The sequence below is a fragment of the Hippopotamus amphibius genome, chromosome 17 (assembly GCF_030028045.1).
Source record: "Hippopotamus amphibius kiboko isolate mHipAmp2 chromosome 17, mHipAmp2.hap2, whole genome shotgun sequence".
Lineage (NCBI taxonomy): Eukaryota > Metazoa > Chordata > Mammalia > Artiodactyla > Hippopotamidae > Hippopotamus > Hippopotamus amphibius.
The window spans coordinates 49,947,087-49,965,022 of NC_080202.1; the positions used below are offsets into that span (position 1 = coordinate 49,947,087).

At 37.7% G+C, this 17,936-nt stretch overlaps 2 protein-coding genes across 5 annotated transcripts in view; both read left to right on the plus strand.

Annotated features, from left to right (window-relative positions):
* Window positions 1–17,936, plus strand: part of KANSL1 (KAT8 regulatory NSL complex subunit 1) — a 160,746-nt gene that overhangs the window by 120,177 nt on the left and 22,633 nt on the right. For all 4 annotated transcript variants that reach the window (XM_057714854.1, XM_057714853.1, XM_057714856.1 and 1 more), the window contains 3 exons: window positions 2,458–2,562; window positions 9,437–9,549; window positions 10,354–10,549. In XM_057714854.1, coding sequence (XP_057570837.1) covers window positions 2,458–2,562; window positions 9,437–9,549; window positions 10,354–10,549 — 414 coding nt within the window. The remainder of the gene's footprint in view (window positions 1–2,457; window positions 2,563–9,436; window positions 9,550–10,353; window positions 10,550–17,936) is intronic.
* Window positions 5,769–6,445, plus strand: LOC130839956 (60S ribosomal protein L13a-like). The gene has a single exon (XM_057714857.1). The coding sequence runs from the start codon at window positions 5,807–5,809 to the stop codon at window positions 6,416–6,418; it is 612 nt and encodes a 203-aa protein (XP_057570840.1). The 5' UTR covers window positions 5,769–5,806; the 3' UTR covers window positions 6,419–6,445.

Below are 17,936 nucleotides of genomic sequence, written 5' to 3' on the forward strand. Positions count from 1 at the left end.
CGTTAAACGCACCAACATTCACATTATAAGGGTCCCAGAAGGAGAAGAGAGAGAGAAAGGACCCAAGAAAATATTGGAAGAGATTATAGTTGAAAACTTCCCTAACATGGGAAAGGAAATAGCTACCCAAGTCCAGGAAGTGCAGAGAATCCCAGTCAGGAAAAACCCAAGGGGAAACTCGCCAAGACATATAGTAGTCAAATTGACAAAAATTAAAGACAGAGAAAAGTTATTAAAAGCAACAAGGGAAAAACAAGAAATAACATACAAGGGAAGTCCCATCAGGTTAACAGCTGATTTCTCAGCAGAAACTCTGCAAGCCAGAAGAGAGTGGCATGATATATATTTCAAGTGATGACAGGGAAGAACCTACAACCAAGAATACTCTACCCAGCAAGGATCTCATTCAGATTCGACGGAGAAATGAAAAGCTTTACAGACAAACAACAGCCAAGAGAATTCAGCACCACCAAACCAGCCCTACAACAAATGCTAAAGGAACTTTTAATAGATAGTGGTTAGTACCTTTAGTTGCATTTATGGGTAAACCTTTAGTTGTGTTTATTTACCTACTACTTTGTAATAACCCCCACCTCTCAACAACAACTTCATATATATTCAGACATTTTCTAGGAGGTAATGCGGTTAGTGTAACTGTAACAATAATTGGAGAAAGTAGTTGGAAATAGATAAATAAGGTAGGGCCAGGTTATGGAGGACTTCAAATGCCAGGATCAGTTCGGGCTAGCTTTACACAGGAAATGGTTTGGGCTCTTAAGCAGAGATGATGTTGAATGCAATATTTTGAGAAGGGAATGTTGTACAAAATAGCTGCTTTTTACAAATAGTTTTTACTTTGAAATGGTAAAGTTTGTGAGGTCTGTGTTATGCTTGTGATTGAAACAAGAAAATATTTTGCAGGAGAAGTTTTTTCAGCCAGAGAAACCCCATTTTGAAGGCAAGGGCAAATGTTTCTTGCTTTGTTAATAACCTCTCCCTCTTTCTGAAGAGTCTCTACTTCATTTTTTACATAGGCTAGGTATAGACTTTTTCCAGAATAGGTAATGGTTGTTTCTCTTAGTTGGTGGGGGGTGGGGGGTGGGGGTGGTGGTCCTGTTTTCCTTTCCTTTTAAACTGAGGTAAAATTCCCAGTCTCCTTATATCTCCTATTTCATAGAGTTTTTTGTGTTAGAAAGAATTCCAGGGACAGGGTCATCTGGTTCATTGGCTCACAAGAGCCTTTGTTGTAATGGCCTAGGCAGCTCAAATTGATACAGTCAGAAATCTTTAGGCCCTGAAATCTGTTGATATAGTTTAGGATGTTCTCTGGGGGATTCTGATGCTGAGTCAAGATGATTGCGTCTAGTGTTTTTTTAATTTAGAACTTGCATTAGGACTTACCAGGGAAGCTCTTTTAAAACAGAAAACCCAGCTCCTCACCCCAGAGATTTTGAGTAGGTTTGATGTTGGACCTGGGCAGGTATAGTTTGATAAGTGAATTCAAATACAAAATTTCCATTACAAGCTTCTTAGCAGTCAGATCTCCTTGTTTTCAAGACCAGAGAAAGAGAACCAAAGCCTCAAAGCCCTGATCACTTGCATCTCAGTCTTTCTGTTACACAGTATTACATATAACCTGATTTTAGTCACCTCTACTTGTGTTAATGGGAGATTCATGTGTATGGTTTTTGTTTGGTTTTCATAGTAAGCTAACTTCTGCCTTCACCAAGCTGGGCCCATGCTGGCCAAGGAGAGGATTTGTGGAGTCATTTAAAATTTCTTTTTACATTTTTTATTTTCTGGGATGAATGTAAAATCTGAACTTGAAATTGTCGGGCAGGAACCTAATCTGGAGTAATGTTTATGCTTGTGAGAAACGGGTGTCTTTGGAACAGTTTTTTGTTTTGGGGAGTTTTGTTTAGTTTAGGGGTTTGGTTTCTAATATACTTATGAGAGACTGTTCTATCATTGTTTCACCCAGTGGTTGTACTGCTTGGATATCGCTGGTTTAGCTCATCATCTATAATTGTAGCACTGCTAGATTGGTCATCCTTAGGCCACATCTGTGATCAAGTTAACTAGGAAAACTGCATCGCTACTGTTAATATGGGATAGTTTGGTTGGTGATGTAGTATAAAATACCAAACTCTGATAAGATCCCAGACCTGGAAGCTGGTGAATAAAAAATTCTACAGGCTATGTAGGTCCAGACATTCAGGTAGAAGAAAGGGGAAGCTTGGATTTGAGTTTTAGGCTTTACTCATGGCTGCTGCTAGGGCTTTTTTGTTGAAATGTCTTTGGAGAGGGAAGCTGCTGGTGGTGTATTTTGTTTCAGAACCCTAGGATAAAGGAAAAGGCCTCTGGTACACCAGTCCCCTGCCCCTAACTCTTGATGTTAACTCCTAAGTTAAATTTGTAGCTTATACCACTTAAGCTGTTTTTCTCTCTGTCTTGCAGGGGTTGATAGTTCTTGGAGAGGCGCCTCCCCCAGAGCACACAACAACAGACTTATTTCTTCCACTTAGTTCTGAGGTGAAGACAGATCATGGGAATGATAAATTGGTAAGTATAAAAGACAGAAAAGGGGAAATAAGAAATAAGGATCTTTGCATTGGCCAAAGGACGGGGGACTGTATCAGCTTTTATCACTTTTGGCATTTTAAGCTCTGAATTCCTGAATAGGGCAGCACAGGACCCCTTGTGCAGTTATGTAGCTGACTTTAAAATTTAAAAGCAGTTTCTCACTCTCAAGACAGCACAGTCAGTGCAAGCGTGACATTATGGAATATTCCTGGGAATTGGGAGACCGTGTGGCTCTGATACCTTTGAGGAGCAAGGTAACCTTTCTGGGCCACTATAAAATGGAAGGGTTGGACTACAAGTTTAACTCACAAAGATGTTGAAAATGGTGTGAGTTACCCCCTTTAATTCTATAATGAGGGTAAAGCTGTTGTTTTAATTTATTTCTGTTACTGTTTTACTTTTCCCTAAAGATCACTGGCTTTTATGAGTATTAACATTTCTTGTTTTAAGTAATTTGATCTAAGGGGAAACTCCTAGATTTGTGTATGAATGAAATTTGATTTTAGACTTAACAGAAAAGTTGCAAAAGCAATACTCAGAGTCTCCACATACCCTTCACCCAGCTTCCTCTCATGTTAACAGTTTGCAGAACCATTGCTCAGTGTCAAAACCAGGAATTAACATTGATACAGACTACAGATTTTATTCCAGTTTCACTCATTTTCTCACTTATGCCCCCCTTTTCTGGTCTAAAACCCCACATGCCATCTAGTTGTCATATCTCTTTTAAGTCTCTTCTAGTGTGTGAGAGCACTTCAGTTTTTGTCTTTCATGACCTTAACACAAGAGTATCGGTAAGTTATTATGTGTAATGTTCCTCAGGTTGGAGTCACCAGATGTTTTCTCGTTAGAGGTTATGCACTTTTGGCATTAATTCCATAGAAGTGATACTGTGCCCTTCTCAGTATACCATATTAGGGGTGCAAGTTGGTGGTGATAGCCTCTTCACCTTTTCACTAAGGTGGTGCCTGCCAGGTTTCTCTGCTGTTAAAGTTAGTATTTTTCCCTTTGTAATGAATGACTATCTCATGGGGGGATACTATGCATTTTTCTGTTGCTCATTATACTTTAATCCACAGTTTTATAATCCACTGGTGGATTTTGTCTGCAAAATTACTGCAAGAATTATTACTGTGGTGTTTACTAAATGGTGGTTTTCTATTTTCTACATTTGTTCGTTGTAATTCTGTTTGGAAGAGCTGTCTTTTCTCCCCCATTTACTTAGTCAATCAGTTATTTATTTCAGAATGGTTTTATGGATATTAATTTTATTTTATGGATTATAATCTACTATTATTCGTTTTTCAGTCCAGTTGTCTCAAGTTTTGGAGCATTGGAACCTCTTTCAGGTTGGCGCCTGTGTCCTTTCAACATACCCCCCTTGTTTTTTGAGCACTCACTTTCTGGCACCCCAAAATGTTTCAGGCTCATCTTGTATTTTACCTGTTCCAGCCCAGGTTCTTTTTATTAAGAGAACAGGGTTTTGAAACCAAGCTCTGGGTACTAGTTGTGCTCGTTGCTACTTGGTCTCATTGCTTCTATCTAGGACTTCTCAACACAGCTAGGAAAGAGATGTATGTATGCTACTACATGCATACACACACATATATGTTTTGTTATCTACCCATCTGTACATACACTAAAAACCATGTGTTTATACGAATACCAGTCTAGAGTAGAGGGTTAGATACTGGCTGGGGAATGTTTGATCCACTGTATTAAAAAACACTGACTGACCAGTTTGGACTTTTAAAATAAATTGGGCTGTGTGGATAAATAAATTGAACAGTAAGAATTTATAAGACTGTTTTTGCAGTTACTATATTTCTGTAGATTCTAGAGAAAGATTTTCAACAGTGTTGGTAAATACAGATATTAGGTTCAGTAGTCTTTGGACTTGTAACAACATTATGCTGGTTGAATTTTTAGAAATGAATAATTCAGAGTTTTAATATAATTATAGATTTTATTTTAACCTCAGTGTAGAGACATAGGAAAGTGAGGCACGTAGTTCCAGTTTACATATGCAGAAATTGAAGCCTAGGTAAGTATCTTGGTGGAAGTGGAATTTTCAGAAAGTTCCACTTCCACTTTAGCACAGTTTCTTGGCCATGGTGCTAGTTCATGGAAATGACTGGTATACTCTTGTATGGGCCAGCAATAGTTTGGTAATTTTAAGCAAGACTATGCTGGGTATCATTGACATGGAGAGCATTTTGATCCAGGAATGAAAGTTGGATTCCTTATATCCAGTTAGCCTTTTCATTCCATGTTGATAAATGTTTGTCAGAAAGGCAAAAACTAACCAAAACAGAACTGTTAAACTTTCTAGACAAACAAATATGGTGCATCTAAGAAAAATGGTATTTCAGACAGTTACGGCATGGCGTTACTTGAGTGAGTAAAGATATGCACAGATCTTGCATACATACCTAGAGATTTATTTTCTTATATGTTTTAAAGTTGTGTACCTTTTGATCTTTACTCCTTAGTTTCTCTACTTCCAGTAAAACAGATTTGATGGACATGGGTTCTTAGACCTCAGAAAAATCTACCCACCCACCCACCCACCCCCAAATAATTTAATCTAGCTTTTCTTTAAGGGCTCTTTGTCACGCTTAATTGATCTGGCCCAGAGGGTAGAGTAATGAATCAAACAGATGCCTGCTTTATGTGAATAACAAAATAGAATCTTGTTGCCGTGTTAACCATTTCATTCCATACATCTGACCCTTTTAGTCAGGGGAAAAAATCACTGCAGTAACCCTTCTTGCTACCTTTAACTCTAAGATTGCCCCAAAAGGTAATCCCCTGGGGCTCTGCTTTAGAAAAAAGAGGGATTACAGAAGCGCTCTTATCTTCCACTTCAGTTTTTCTACTCTCTTCTGGCTGTGGGATGCACGTACCCTCAGAGTATATCTGAACATCACATAAAACTCAAGAGAAGCTCTGTAACAACTCCTATTTACAGTTTCCCATTGGATGACAAATATCTGAATCATGCTTTAGTTTCCTGAAAATACTCATGATGTAAACCATTGAAGTAGTAACAGGCAGGCTTAAATTAGTGTGTGGATTTAATATTTGTGAAGTGTTTGTTAATGTTTCTCTACCCTGTCTTTGCAGCCTTTTGGACTGCAAGATAAGGAGGGTTCACTTTTTCTTAAGGCAATGTGAATGTATTTAAGAACCTCTAAGTACCTTTCCCAGGCGGCTGCCGAAGATGGCGGAGGGGCAGGTCCTGGTGCTTGATGGCCGAGGCCATCTCCTGGGCCACCTGGCGGCCATCGTGGCCAAGCAGGTGCTTCTGGGCTGGAAGGTGGTGGTCGTGCACTGTGAGGGCATCAACATTTCTGGCAATTTCTACAGAAACAAGTTGAAGTACCTGGCCTTTCTCCGCAAGCGGATGAATACAAACCCCTCCCGCAGTCCCTATCACTTCCGAGCCGCCAGCCGCATTTTCTGGCGGACAGTGCGAGGCATGCTGCCCCACAAGACCAAGCGAGGCCAGGCTGCTCTGGACCGCTTCAAGGTGTTTGATGGGATCCCGCCACCCTATGACAAGAAAAAGCGGATGGTGGTTCCAGCTGCCCTCAAGGTTGTGCATCTGAAGCCTACTCGAAAGTTTGCCTACTTAGGGCACCTGGCTCATAAGGTTGGTTGGAAGTACCAGGCAGTAACAGCCACCTTGGAGGAGAAGAGAAAGGAGAAGGCCAAGATACATTACCGGAAAAAGAAGGAGCTCATGAGGCTACGGAAGCAGGCTGAAAAGAACATAGAGAAGAAAATTGACAAATTCACAGAGGTCCTCAAGACCCATGGATTCCTAGTCTGAGCCCAATAAAATTAACTGTTTATTCTGGGGGAAAAAAAAAAAAAAAACTCTAAGTAAAATTACATGTGTTTGTGAGTTGTGTTTTTCTTTGTCTTGATGGAACACAATTAGAGGATTGGGGTTAATATTTTAAGCTCTTTGAATTTGAGAGTGAATGATGAACCTAGTTGCCCCGGTGCCCTGATTCTGGATATCAAGGTGATTACATGTAGGATATCCCAAAGTTTCTAAGCAGATTCATTTTAAATATTCAGTGTCTTCTTGTATGGTTGGGACTGGAATCCAAGCACATTTCCTCTTGGACTTTCACGCTCTTAGTTGCTGTGTGCTTCTGTATCTTTGACTACCATTTTTGTGCTAAATAATGCTTTGTCTGTTGACTTCTATTTTAATTTGGGAGCTGAATTACTCCCAGAAAAGTTCAGGTTCCTCTAAGAAAAATAATAAAATGCACATTGAAGATTCATGGCCTTTAAATATACTGTATATCTGTAGGCATGAAAAACAAGAATGAATTATTAGCTAAGAAAGGTAAACTTGTTTTGAAATGAGATTTTGTTAAAGAATGGCAACATTTTGTCTTGACAGGTGTCCTGGTGGTTAGTTCTCCATGATCTCTAGTTAAATCTTAATCAAATGGAGAGTCAACCTATGACTTAAACATGGCACCTTGTAAAATGTGTAGATATAGAAACCAGATCTCTGTTATACTTTAATGCTAAAAGCTGTTATTTTAAGTGAATATAGAGTTGACAGAAGTTCTTTAGAACAATACCATAGTCACAGCATTTTCATGTTGAGAGGACACTTTTTCATCTAAACTAGAACTTCTGAAATCTAGGAAAGCTGTAACATGGCTGGAGTCATGCATCTGCTAATTAACGCCAACCTGAATCTTAAATCTTTTTGTCCTTTGTCATACCATAATGTTTGGGTTTTTGAGGTGTTCCCTGAATAGTAAATCCTCACTAGCATTCAGGAGGGTATTTGGTTTTATCTGTTTTGTTTTGTTTTTAATGTTAAAAATATTATCTGAATATAAAGAAAACTTCAGAATAGTCCTATTCTGCCTCTATAACACTGTTTTTATCTTGTCATTATCTGTGTATATAAATTTTTAGTCGCCACAGTTGTATTAAAAATACTTTGACTTTAACCCGTTTCCAAAATCATTTCTATCTGTTATTTTCTATATTTAAATATTCTTCTGGGTAAAGGAAGAGGAACTATCCTAATCATAATCTTCAATATTCTGATTTTATAATATTCACATTTTATAACTGTGCCTCACGTGTTGAGCATTTAGGTTATTGATGCATATAATTGCAGTGACTACCTTTTTGTGTAAGATTTAGGGGAGAGTTTTGTTGAATTATTTGTCTAAGATAGATTAAAGGATGAGTAAAATGCTTTGTCAGCAGGTGTGAGCGTCTTTATGACGCTCACATTACTTTCCAAGGGGAAAGCAGCCTAGCTTTTAAGGCAATGAGTACATGAGCCAAATTTACCATAATTTTGGTGTCATTGACTAACATAATTGTTCAAGATATAACAGTAAATGTGCAGGGAAGACAGAGCACTTTCCCAGAGTCTACTCATTGCGATTTACTCATGTGTGGTGTCTGTCTGTACACTGTGATCTAGCTTTTTGGATAATTTGTATTAAATTTTTAAAATTAGCTTCCCAATCTATTGTCCTTTCTTGAGACTGCTCTCGGATCTTTATCTCCTTCAGTGTTTTCTCCTTGAGGGGTATAAAGATCAGAAGAGAAACTCAACAATACTGATAAATAGAATTTTAGCCTCAGAGTATTGGCTTTGATGTGTACTGGTAGCAGTTACAGGAAAGGGAACATCAAAAACACCCCAGAGTTAGTTTGAGTGTAAGGAGGAGACAAAGACCACAGCCATTCTCTGGTATTCCAGCAACTCCCAGAGCTGAGGGATAACTGAACTGTGGCTTTATTGCCGGTACCTCAGACACTCCACGTGATTGCTATCTCATGGCTGTCCCTACCCCTCTTAGCCTAGTAAATATATAATTTATTTTGAAATAGTGAAATTCAAACTTTTCCAGACTTTTTTCGTACCTCCCTTTTTTCATTTTATATTCTAAGCATATACAGTTGAATCTTGAACAACACGGGATTTAATCCACATATAAACTGTAGTCAGCCCTCCCTGTCCACGGTTCCTCCACATCCACAGGTTCAGCCAGCCACAGACTGTGTAGTACTGTAGTGTTTACTATTGAAAAATATCCACGTATAAGTGGACTCATGCAGTTCAAATCCAAAGGTCGTTTGAGGGTCAACTGTATGTGATTTGTATAGTCCAAAGTTACTGCCTGGTAGTGTTAGGTAATTATTAGTTATTCATTGACATTTTATTAATTGTTTCTATTTCTTTTATCATAGGGGAGAAATATATATGTGTGTGTGTGTGTGTGTGTGTATATATGGAGAGAGAGAAAGGTTTTCTGGAAACAAGCTTCCAGCATATACTGTGAAGTTAAGCAGATATTAACTACATTTAAATTTCCTCTTAGTTGTCTTGCTATTGAACTTACATACCCTTCTTGATCCTTAGGTTGAAAACTTGAAGACTCTTGTTACTATATAATTGTTTTGCTGTGCTTCTGTTCCATGGATTCATTAGGTCATTTCCCTGTCAGTAGGCATTTTACTACTTTTAGTCTGTTAAATATTTTAATTCCTAACCACTCCTCTCCAAAGCAAAAGCTGATTCTCTTAATTATTTTCTCTTTCCCTCAGTCATAAGAGTGGTTTTGTTTTGTTTTTTTTAAGGCCAAAAATGCATTTATTTGGAATTTGTTAGTGCTGCAGCCCAGGAGACACAAATCCAAGAAGCACTTAAATTATATTCCACAAATGAGTTGTTTTTCAAGTTGGTCATGAGAAATTTTAGGTGTTTCATTAAAATGAAATGGTGCTGCCTTTCAGGCTGGTGCATTGGTTAAATGTTGATAATATATTTTCATTTTTTCTTCTCGTTAAGATCGAGTCTGTTTCTCAGCCACTGGAAAACCATGGTGCCTCTGGTCATCCTTCAGAGTCATTGTCTACTAAATCATGTGGAGCATTGAGGCCTGTCAATGGAGTTATTAATACGTAAGTTTTATCTCTTCTGCATACTTCTTATGCTCAGCAGGCTTGTAAAAGATGGGTTTGAGGCTCTTAGTCATCCCTCCTCAGGACTAACCCTGATTTAAAGAAGCAGAAACCTTATCACTTCATAATATTGTGCATGCCTCCTACTGTAGCAAGTATATTTTAAGTAGCTTGTTAATGTATTTTCCTGTTATTGTGGCCTAAAATCGACTCAGCATGGAAAAAAATTTAAAAGTCCTGAAGTTATTGTGAATCGTTGTGATTGATCCTATCTTGGTAGAATTCCTCAGAAGTGTTTACATAAAATCCTCTACTCTAAAACAGTTTACATCCCTAAAGGCTGTAAATCTGTATTCATGAAAGATCAAGGAATCCTTCTGCAAGTGAACAGTGTGTACATATCCCTAATAGTCAAGTTTTACAGGAGAACTGATTGTCAGGCAGCTTATTGTTAACATTTGCAAAATTCATCATTTTCTTACCAGTTGCAATTTTCTAGACTTTTTAAAATTCATGTTTTTGTTGTAGAAGAGAATTTTATCATTAGAACCTGAGTTTACTTATTGACTTTTGCATTTTTCAGACATGTAGAGTAATATCCACCAAGAGCACCTTAAAAATAAGCGCAGACACTGCACCCCCACTTAGATTAGCAGACGTCAGCATCAAGAGGTGATCTCTGTGTGCTCTAGAGCACCTGTTTGTGTCTGTGAACATTCGCAAGTAGAGGTGGTTGAATCAGTATTAGAGGCTTTATTTTCTTGCTCTTCTGAGAAGTGCATATTCTTCCTTCCCCTTGTGTAGTCTTCAGCCTGTCTTGGCAGACCACATTCCAGGCGACAGCTCTGATGCTGAGGAACAATTACATAAAAAGCAACGACTGAATCTAGTTTCTTCATCACCTGATGGCACCTGTGTGGCAGCCCGAACACGTCCTGTGCTGAGCTGTAAGAAACGGAGGCTTGTTCGACCCAACAGCATCGTGCCTCTTTCCAAGAAGGTCAGTACCAGTGAGACTTGGTCATTGTTAAACAGTGAGCCAGATGCTCAGATAGAGGTTCTAGTTTCTTGCCAACTTTGGTACTTTTAACTAGTGTTTTCCAAACTTGGCTAACCACCAGTGCTTCCTGCAGAGCTTTAAAAAAATACTGAGTTCTTGAGCCCTGTTTCCTAGAGATTCTGGTTCGGTTGCTCTGGAGTTGGGCCTGGGAATCGTATTTTCAAAAAACAAAAAGCTCCTAGGTGACTCTTCAGCCACGTTTGGAAACCATTGGCTTGAGATTTTTAATAGAAATGGGAGAGAGGAAGTTTTAAGTTCTGCCATCAACACTTTGCACGAGAGCACTGTGTCTTCTCATTTATACTGTTATCCCTGAAAATGGCAACGTGGAATGCTTTCCTTTTAAATAAGAATCTCCATTAAAATTTCTAAGTTGGTGATACTAAACGAATGTTTGTCTTCACAGACAAAATGGAGGTTATTTTACAACTACAGGAAACTTTTGATTGCTGACCCTTCAGGTAGCAGGGTTGGATTTATTCCAAACCCAATGAAATAGTACTCCAGTAAAAATAATATCATGCAGTGATTAAGACTATTAACTTTGAAGTGGATAAACTTGGGTTTGAATCATAGCACTGCCACTTAGTAGCTTTGTGTTTGGAGCATGTTGACACTGCACCCCACCCCACAGTGCATCAGAGATCCATAGGGTTATTTGAGGATTAAATGAAATGTGTGTAATTTGCTTATTGGGGTATCTGGGTGGTAAGTTACTAATACAAGGTGACTGTTGCTGTTAACACTTTTATTTTTATTAATTCCTTCACTCATTCAACAAATTGTTTGAGCTCCTATAATAAGCTAGATCTGTTCTATGCACTGGGAGTACAGCACTAAGCAAAACAGACAAAAATTCTTACCCTCGTGAACTAGAGACAGAAAATAAAGCAATAGATTAAGTATATGGTATGTTCTATAGTGTTAAGTGCTAGGTAGAAAAATACAGCAGAAGAAGGGAATAGGGAATGTTGGGGAACTCAGATGAAATTCAGCCTTGAGGCATTTTTTCCCTCCAAGTCTTTGGAGATATGAAAGATAAGAGACTGAGAAGGAGTGACCAGTGAAGTAGAAGGAAAACCAAGAGAGTGTGGTATGTGGAAGGCAAGTGAAGAAAATGTTTCAGAAAGAAAGGAATGATCACCTGTGTTAGATGCTGCAGACAGGTCAAGTTAGATGAAGACTGAGAGTTGACCATTGGATTTTGTGGGGCCAAGGTTGCTTGAGACCTTTGTAAGCAGTTTTGTTAGAGGTAGAAGAGTGGAATTCTGATTGGATTAGGTTCAGGAGAGAATGGGAGGGAAGGAATTGAGGGAACCATCATAGATACAACTTTCAGAGAATGTTTCTGTAAAGGAGAACAGAGAAATAGCCTGTTTGGTTGAAGGGGAATGTTTCTTAAGATAATGCTGTTGCAGTATATTTGCTGGTGAGAAAACTGAGGACAAGGGAGAGGAGATAATTGTTGGAACCATTAATATTTGGACCGTAGATTTTCAGTGCTTGGCTTGTTCTGTTATAATATGCATTTTCACTGTGTAATTTTGCCATGATTTTTTTTTTTTAAGGAAAGTAATATTAGTGAAAATTAACTATCAGGCTGTACCATTTCTCTCTTGTCGATTCCTCAGACTGCCTGAATTACAAAAATACCAGAAGAGAATCTGGTGCGTTTCTCATATTGACATTTGAATCAATTTTTTATTAATAGACATATAAATCTAAATTATTTTCTGAAAGATTGAAGAATTTATATTGGGAAAGCAAAAAAAAAAAACAGTATATTACAGTTATGTATAAGAAAGTAGCTTTTTTGGCCATGCCCTTGATGCTTTTAACAAAAGCAAACAAAAAACCCACCAACAGCACTGCCTCATGGGGAAATAGTGTCCTTTCTCTGTTTTGGCAGTTTGCTAGCCACTGTGTCATGACATCTAAGGGTGTGATAAAATTTTTCTGAGGTATAGATGGCTCCCTGGATTCTTTGCTTTTGTATCTGTGCAGTAGCAAGGCTTCTTTGTTGCTACTGACAGTAGTTTCTTCTTGTTCATGCCTAAAAATTGATGTACTTTTAAAGGTGATACGTATAAGTGTTTAAAACAAGGGGGGAGGGACTTCCCTGGTGGCGCAGTGGTTAAGAATCCGCCTGCCAACACAGAGGACACAGGTTCGAGCCCTGGTCCAGGAAGATCTCACATGCTGCAGAGCAACTAAGCCTGTGCGCCACAACTACTGAGCCTGTGCTCTAGAGCCCATGAACCACAACTACTGAAGCGTGAGTGCCTAGAGCCTGTGCTGCACAACAAGAGAAGCTATCACAATGAGAAGCCTGTGCACCGCAAGGAAGAGTAGCCCCCTCTTGCCACAACTAGAGAAAGTCCGTGTGCAGCAAAGACCCAACACAGCTAAAAATAAATAAAAATTTAAAATAAAAAACAAAAAAACAAGGGGGAGACATACAAAGCATACCAAAGACCCTTTGGTTCCAATGCCAATGTCTAAAGCAGAATCCTGACATATGCAGAAGTAAACTGCATGGAAAATAAGACAAAAAATAAGTTTAGTTTGGGAAATAAACCATTTGCTGATTATAGCAGTAATGCTGGAGTTCTGCCAAAGCTGGAGACAAAGGCATTCTCTCTTAATTGCTCACTGTGTCTCCAGTGGATCCTTGCTCAGTGATATTTGCTATTGAACAAGTATCTTGCCCTCTCATTTTGAAGTGGTGGATTTGCAAAGCAAATTTATTCAGCAATTTTGGGTCCCCACTGTGTTCCAGGACACCTGGGTTTCATTGGTGAAAAAAAGCCCTTGCCCTCATGGAGCTTGCTTTCTAGTGGCAGAGTACTCAGTAATCATGCAGTGCTCAGAACAATAGCCTCTAAACTTTTATGGGAATGTTTTATATATGCATTATAAAACACATACAAAATAAATGAAAGGCTGAGATAGAATGGAAGCTCTAATATTTTATTTACAAACTATCCTCAAGCCAAAAGAATTTTTTAAAATACTTTGGACTGATATTCTGTGATTAACAGATAGTGACGCATGGAGCCTTGCTTTGATGTGGACTTCCTCCATAGCCGCTGCGTTGGGTGTGATGGGAATTCCTTCTGAGAGAATTAATGCCATTAAAGTATGAAGGGAACACAGAATTTCTCTTCGTATCTAAGTATTTTATCTCTTCATTCAGTGAGACCTTTTCTGTTAGTGTTATTTTATGAGTGATGTTGGGTTTTAGGTATTTATTTTGTAATTGAACACTTTTCTGAACTCTTACCACTATTTTGATTGATTGTTTTTAATTTTCTAGGCTGGCTTTCTGTCATCAGCAAGCAATTTGACACCTCTTTATATACTTCTTACTCCTTTTCCTTGTCTGGATTCACTTGCAGAACAGTGTTAAGAAGTAATTGGTCATAGTGAAACATCTCATTTCTGGTTTGAATGGCAATACTTTTAGAAAAGTCACTATTAATTTTGATGTAGGACAACTGAAAATGCATTGGGACACTTACAGTATTTATCATTTGCTATGCTTTAGGAAAGTTTAAAGATTTTAAAGGAAGGATCAGTTTCTTTAAAATTTGTTAGAGTTCAAGGTAAAACCATCTGAGATTGGCATCTATTCTATAGAAAATTATCTATCACTCAGATATTTTCAAATTTACTCGTACAGTTTTTTTTAAAGCATTCTTACTTTTTAAATCCCTGTGTCTGTAGTTAATATCCATTTCTCAGTCTCAGTTGTGTTTGTCTTCTCTTTCTTGATCAATCTTGTCAGCAATTTTTCTATTTTATTGGTCATTTCAAAGATGAATTCTTTGCTGTTATTAACTCCTTCTTCCTGTGGTCTTGGTTTTTTTTCCCCCTCTCTGCCTTTATTCAAATGCTTGGTTAATTTATTTTCTCTTCTTTGTTACGTAATAACAGAAGCATTTAACTTTTTGAATTTTCTTCTGAGTGTAGTTTTGGATAGCATTCCATAGCCTTTGATGTGTGAAGGAAATGTTCTTTTTGCTATTTGCAAGTTGCCTTTGAGTTTTTAAGTTCTTTTCCCGAGTTAAGAATTGAGTTTTTAGATTCCAAATTGTTTTTCTTTTTAAGCCTTTGTTATTAATTACTAATTTTTATAGCATTTTGGTCAAAATAATGTTCCTATAGTTTCTGCTTATATTTGTGACCCTATTGTGTGGATTTCTTTAAAAAATTTTTTTCATTGTTGTCTGTACAGTTTTATATGTTTATATCTTCTTTGTGACTGGCTTCTGTCTCCAGTAGTTGTTCTTGCCTTACATTCTACTTTTCTTGATATAAATGTTTAGTGTATGTGTTTTTCTCATCCATTTAGTTTTAACATTTTGTTTTCTATATGCTTTTTGAAACAGCATAAAAGCAGATTTAGAGTTTTTTGTTTTTCTTTTAATCTCCTAAAAGTCTTTGATTTTAATGGGGATTTTATTGAATAGAGAATATTTTTTAATTTTATATTCAGTTTTGAAAGTAGACTTAAAGGCTTATTTTGATTATAACATTTCAATGTTTATTGACAGTCCTTATACCTTCATATGCCTGTTTATTGAGTTTTTAAGTTGGATTTGTAATTTTTCAGTGATTTGAGCAACAGTTTGACTCTATTTCAAGTTCTTAAATCATAACCTTTGTACCTTAAAACTCTGTTCCACTGTCATTTGTTGGGGGGAAGAGAGCAATTGTTTATTCTGTTTTGTTTTGGCCAATCTTAGTTTCTTTCCTATATGTTGGTAACTGATTCTACTCTATGCTGTCCAATACGGTAGCCACTATCCACATGTAGCTATTTAAAATTAGGACAAAAAATTCAGTACCTCACTCAACCAGCCACATTTCAAGTGTTGAGTAGTCACATGATTAGTGGCTACCATATTTAGTTGCTCTAATACAGAACATTTTTACCATTGTAGAATTGCACTAGACAGTGCTTCAGTGTGTTTTATGTAGCACTGTCAAGTTTTCTTCTATAGTAGCTTTGGGTTTTGATTCCCTTAAGTTTGTAGTTGCCTCTTTTTAAGTATACCAATTTTCTGTGTTGTTTCCTATCCTTTTTATCTACCTGCTCCACAGCATTGTCGTCATCATTAAATTAGATACAGGAAGTGACTGGCACATTTTGATAAATTTTTTTGGTTTTGTTTTTTTAATTTTGATTGGCAGCATTAGATCTTTGTTGCTGTGCATGGGCTTTCTCTAGTTGCAGCGTGTGGGCTTCTCATTGTGGTGGCTTCTCTTGTTGTGGAGCACAGTCTCTAGGTGTGTGGGATTCAGTAGTTGTGTCACAAGGGTCAATAGTTGTGGTTCACAGGCTTCAGTAGTTGTGCATGGGCTCAGTAGTTGTGGTGCATGAGCTCAGTAGTTGTGGCACACAGGCTTAGTTGCTCCATGGCATGTGGGATCTTCCCAGACCAGGGTTTTGAACCCATGTCCCCTGCATTGGCAGGCAGGGCAATTCTTAGCCACTGCGCGCCACCAGGGAAGTCCCGACTGGCACATTCTGAATGCGCATGAGTATTCAGATGTTAGCTAACTGTTAACTTTTCTCTCATTGTTTTCATCCCTTTGTTTCTCCCATAGTGCAAAGGAGTAAGACAGTTAAGTTTGTTTTCCACATCCTGTTTTGATTTTCTATATCATCAGTTCTGACTTATAGTTCCTTTTGTGTAGGTTTTAATTCTCTACCGTGGGTTAAGGTTTTCTTTTCTTCTTTTTAGATTTTATATTTTCTTTTTATATCATCTTGTTGTCCTTTCACTTTATTCTGTTACTTTATGATAGAGGCTATGTTATCTTTTACTCTATTGGAGATGCCAAAAGTTTCATTAATTGTTTTACTGAAGTCGTTTAATAGGTAGTTTTCCAGAAGTATGTTTTTTCTGAATTTCTCAGATTTGCTTTCTTTTCCTTTGTTCTGTGATGTTCTACTTGTAGTTCTCCATGCTGAGGGTGTTTTTTTTTTTCCCCTCCCTCCCGACTTTGTATTTATCACTAGGAAAAACTTAGTAGCTGACTGAATTAGTTTCCTATCATAGTTCTGGAGGCTAGAAGCCTGACATTGAAATCAAGGTGTCAGCCCCTGCTGGTCTCTGAAAGCTCTAGGGAAGAATACTTTCTTCACACTTCCTGCAAGCAGCCTTAGTACTCCTTGGTTTGTAGCAGCATAATTCCTATCTCTGCCTGCATCTTCACATGATCATCTTCCCTGTGTGTCTGTGTTTTCACATGGTCTTATAAGGACACCAGTTATTGGATTTACGGCTTAGTGTAATCCAGTACTACTAGATTAGGGTAATGTAATGCTTCATATTAAACTGATTGCATCTGCAAAGACCTTATTTACAAATACAGTCACATTCTGTGGTTCTGGGTAGCCATGAATTTTGAGGTAGGATCTGGGAGGGGACACTGTTCTTAGTACAGTGGCCACTGGTCCTTATCTCTGCTGCTCATATGATGGTTGAATCCTTTGCTCACTTCTCAATCTAGTAGACAGATGGATAGGTACTACTCCCAATTTGATTCCTGGGTTTCAGCAACTTTCAAACTTAATATACCTTTGCTCTGAAATAGTTGGACTTTATTTTACTCCTACTGCCACTTTCCTGGGGCTCTTCTGTACCATGGAATTTATTTTGTGAAGAACTCAAGTTCTCTGTATATAGAAAAAATTACAGGTTTACCTGCCTCCTCCCCTAATTTTTTTAATTCTGTGATGTATAAAAGATTATGTAACAAACGTCGATGTATGTACCACCCTAAATGTTAACACTCAAAATTTTTTTTACTTCATGTGGTTTTTTTTTAATATTAAAAAGAAATTATATATAACCAATGCTCCTTTTATTTTCTGTCATCTCGTTTACCTGCTTTCGTCCCCAGAGCTAACCACTGTTATAAATTTGGTGTGTATACTCCCAGGTCCGGTTCTTTGACCTTTACTACACATACATGTATTCAGGAGCACAAGATGCAGTATTGTTTAAAGTTTACATAAATGTTGTCATGTTATACATATTCTGCAACTTGATTTTTTGGTGTGTGCTTTTGGTTTGGGGGGGGTGTGTGTTTTAATTCACTGTGTTTTCAAGATTTCGGTGTTGATATACATAATTTTTGTAAATAGTCCAGATTTCCTAAAAAGACAGTGTTTGTGTGGATGTGAGTATATCCATATCCTGTTTGTTGACTTCAGGGTTCTAAATTTAACTCATATCTTGGGCTTATTAATTGTGTTCATATCTTTTGTATCCTTTGGTCTGCTTTCTGTTTGGTTTTTTTAGTTTGTTTTTTG

What these genes read in the sequence shown, in the direction of transcription:
- LOC130839956 (XM_057714857.1), top strand. Translation starts at nt 5,807, where the DNA reads ATGGCGGAGGGGCAGGTCCTGGTGCTTGATGGCCGAGGCCATCTCCTG.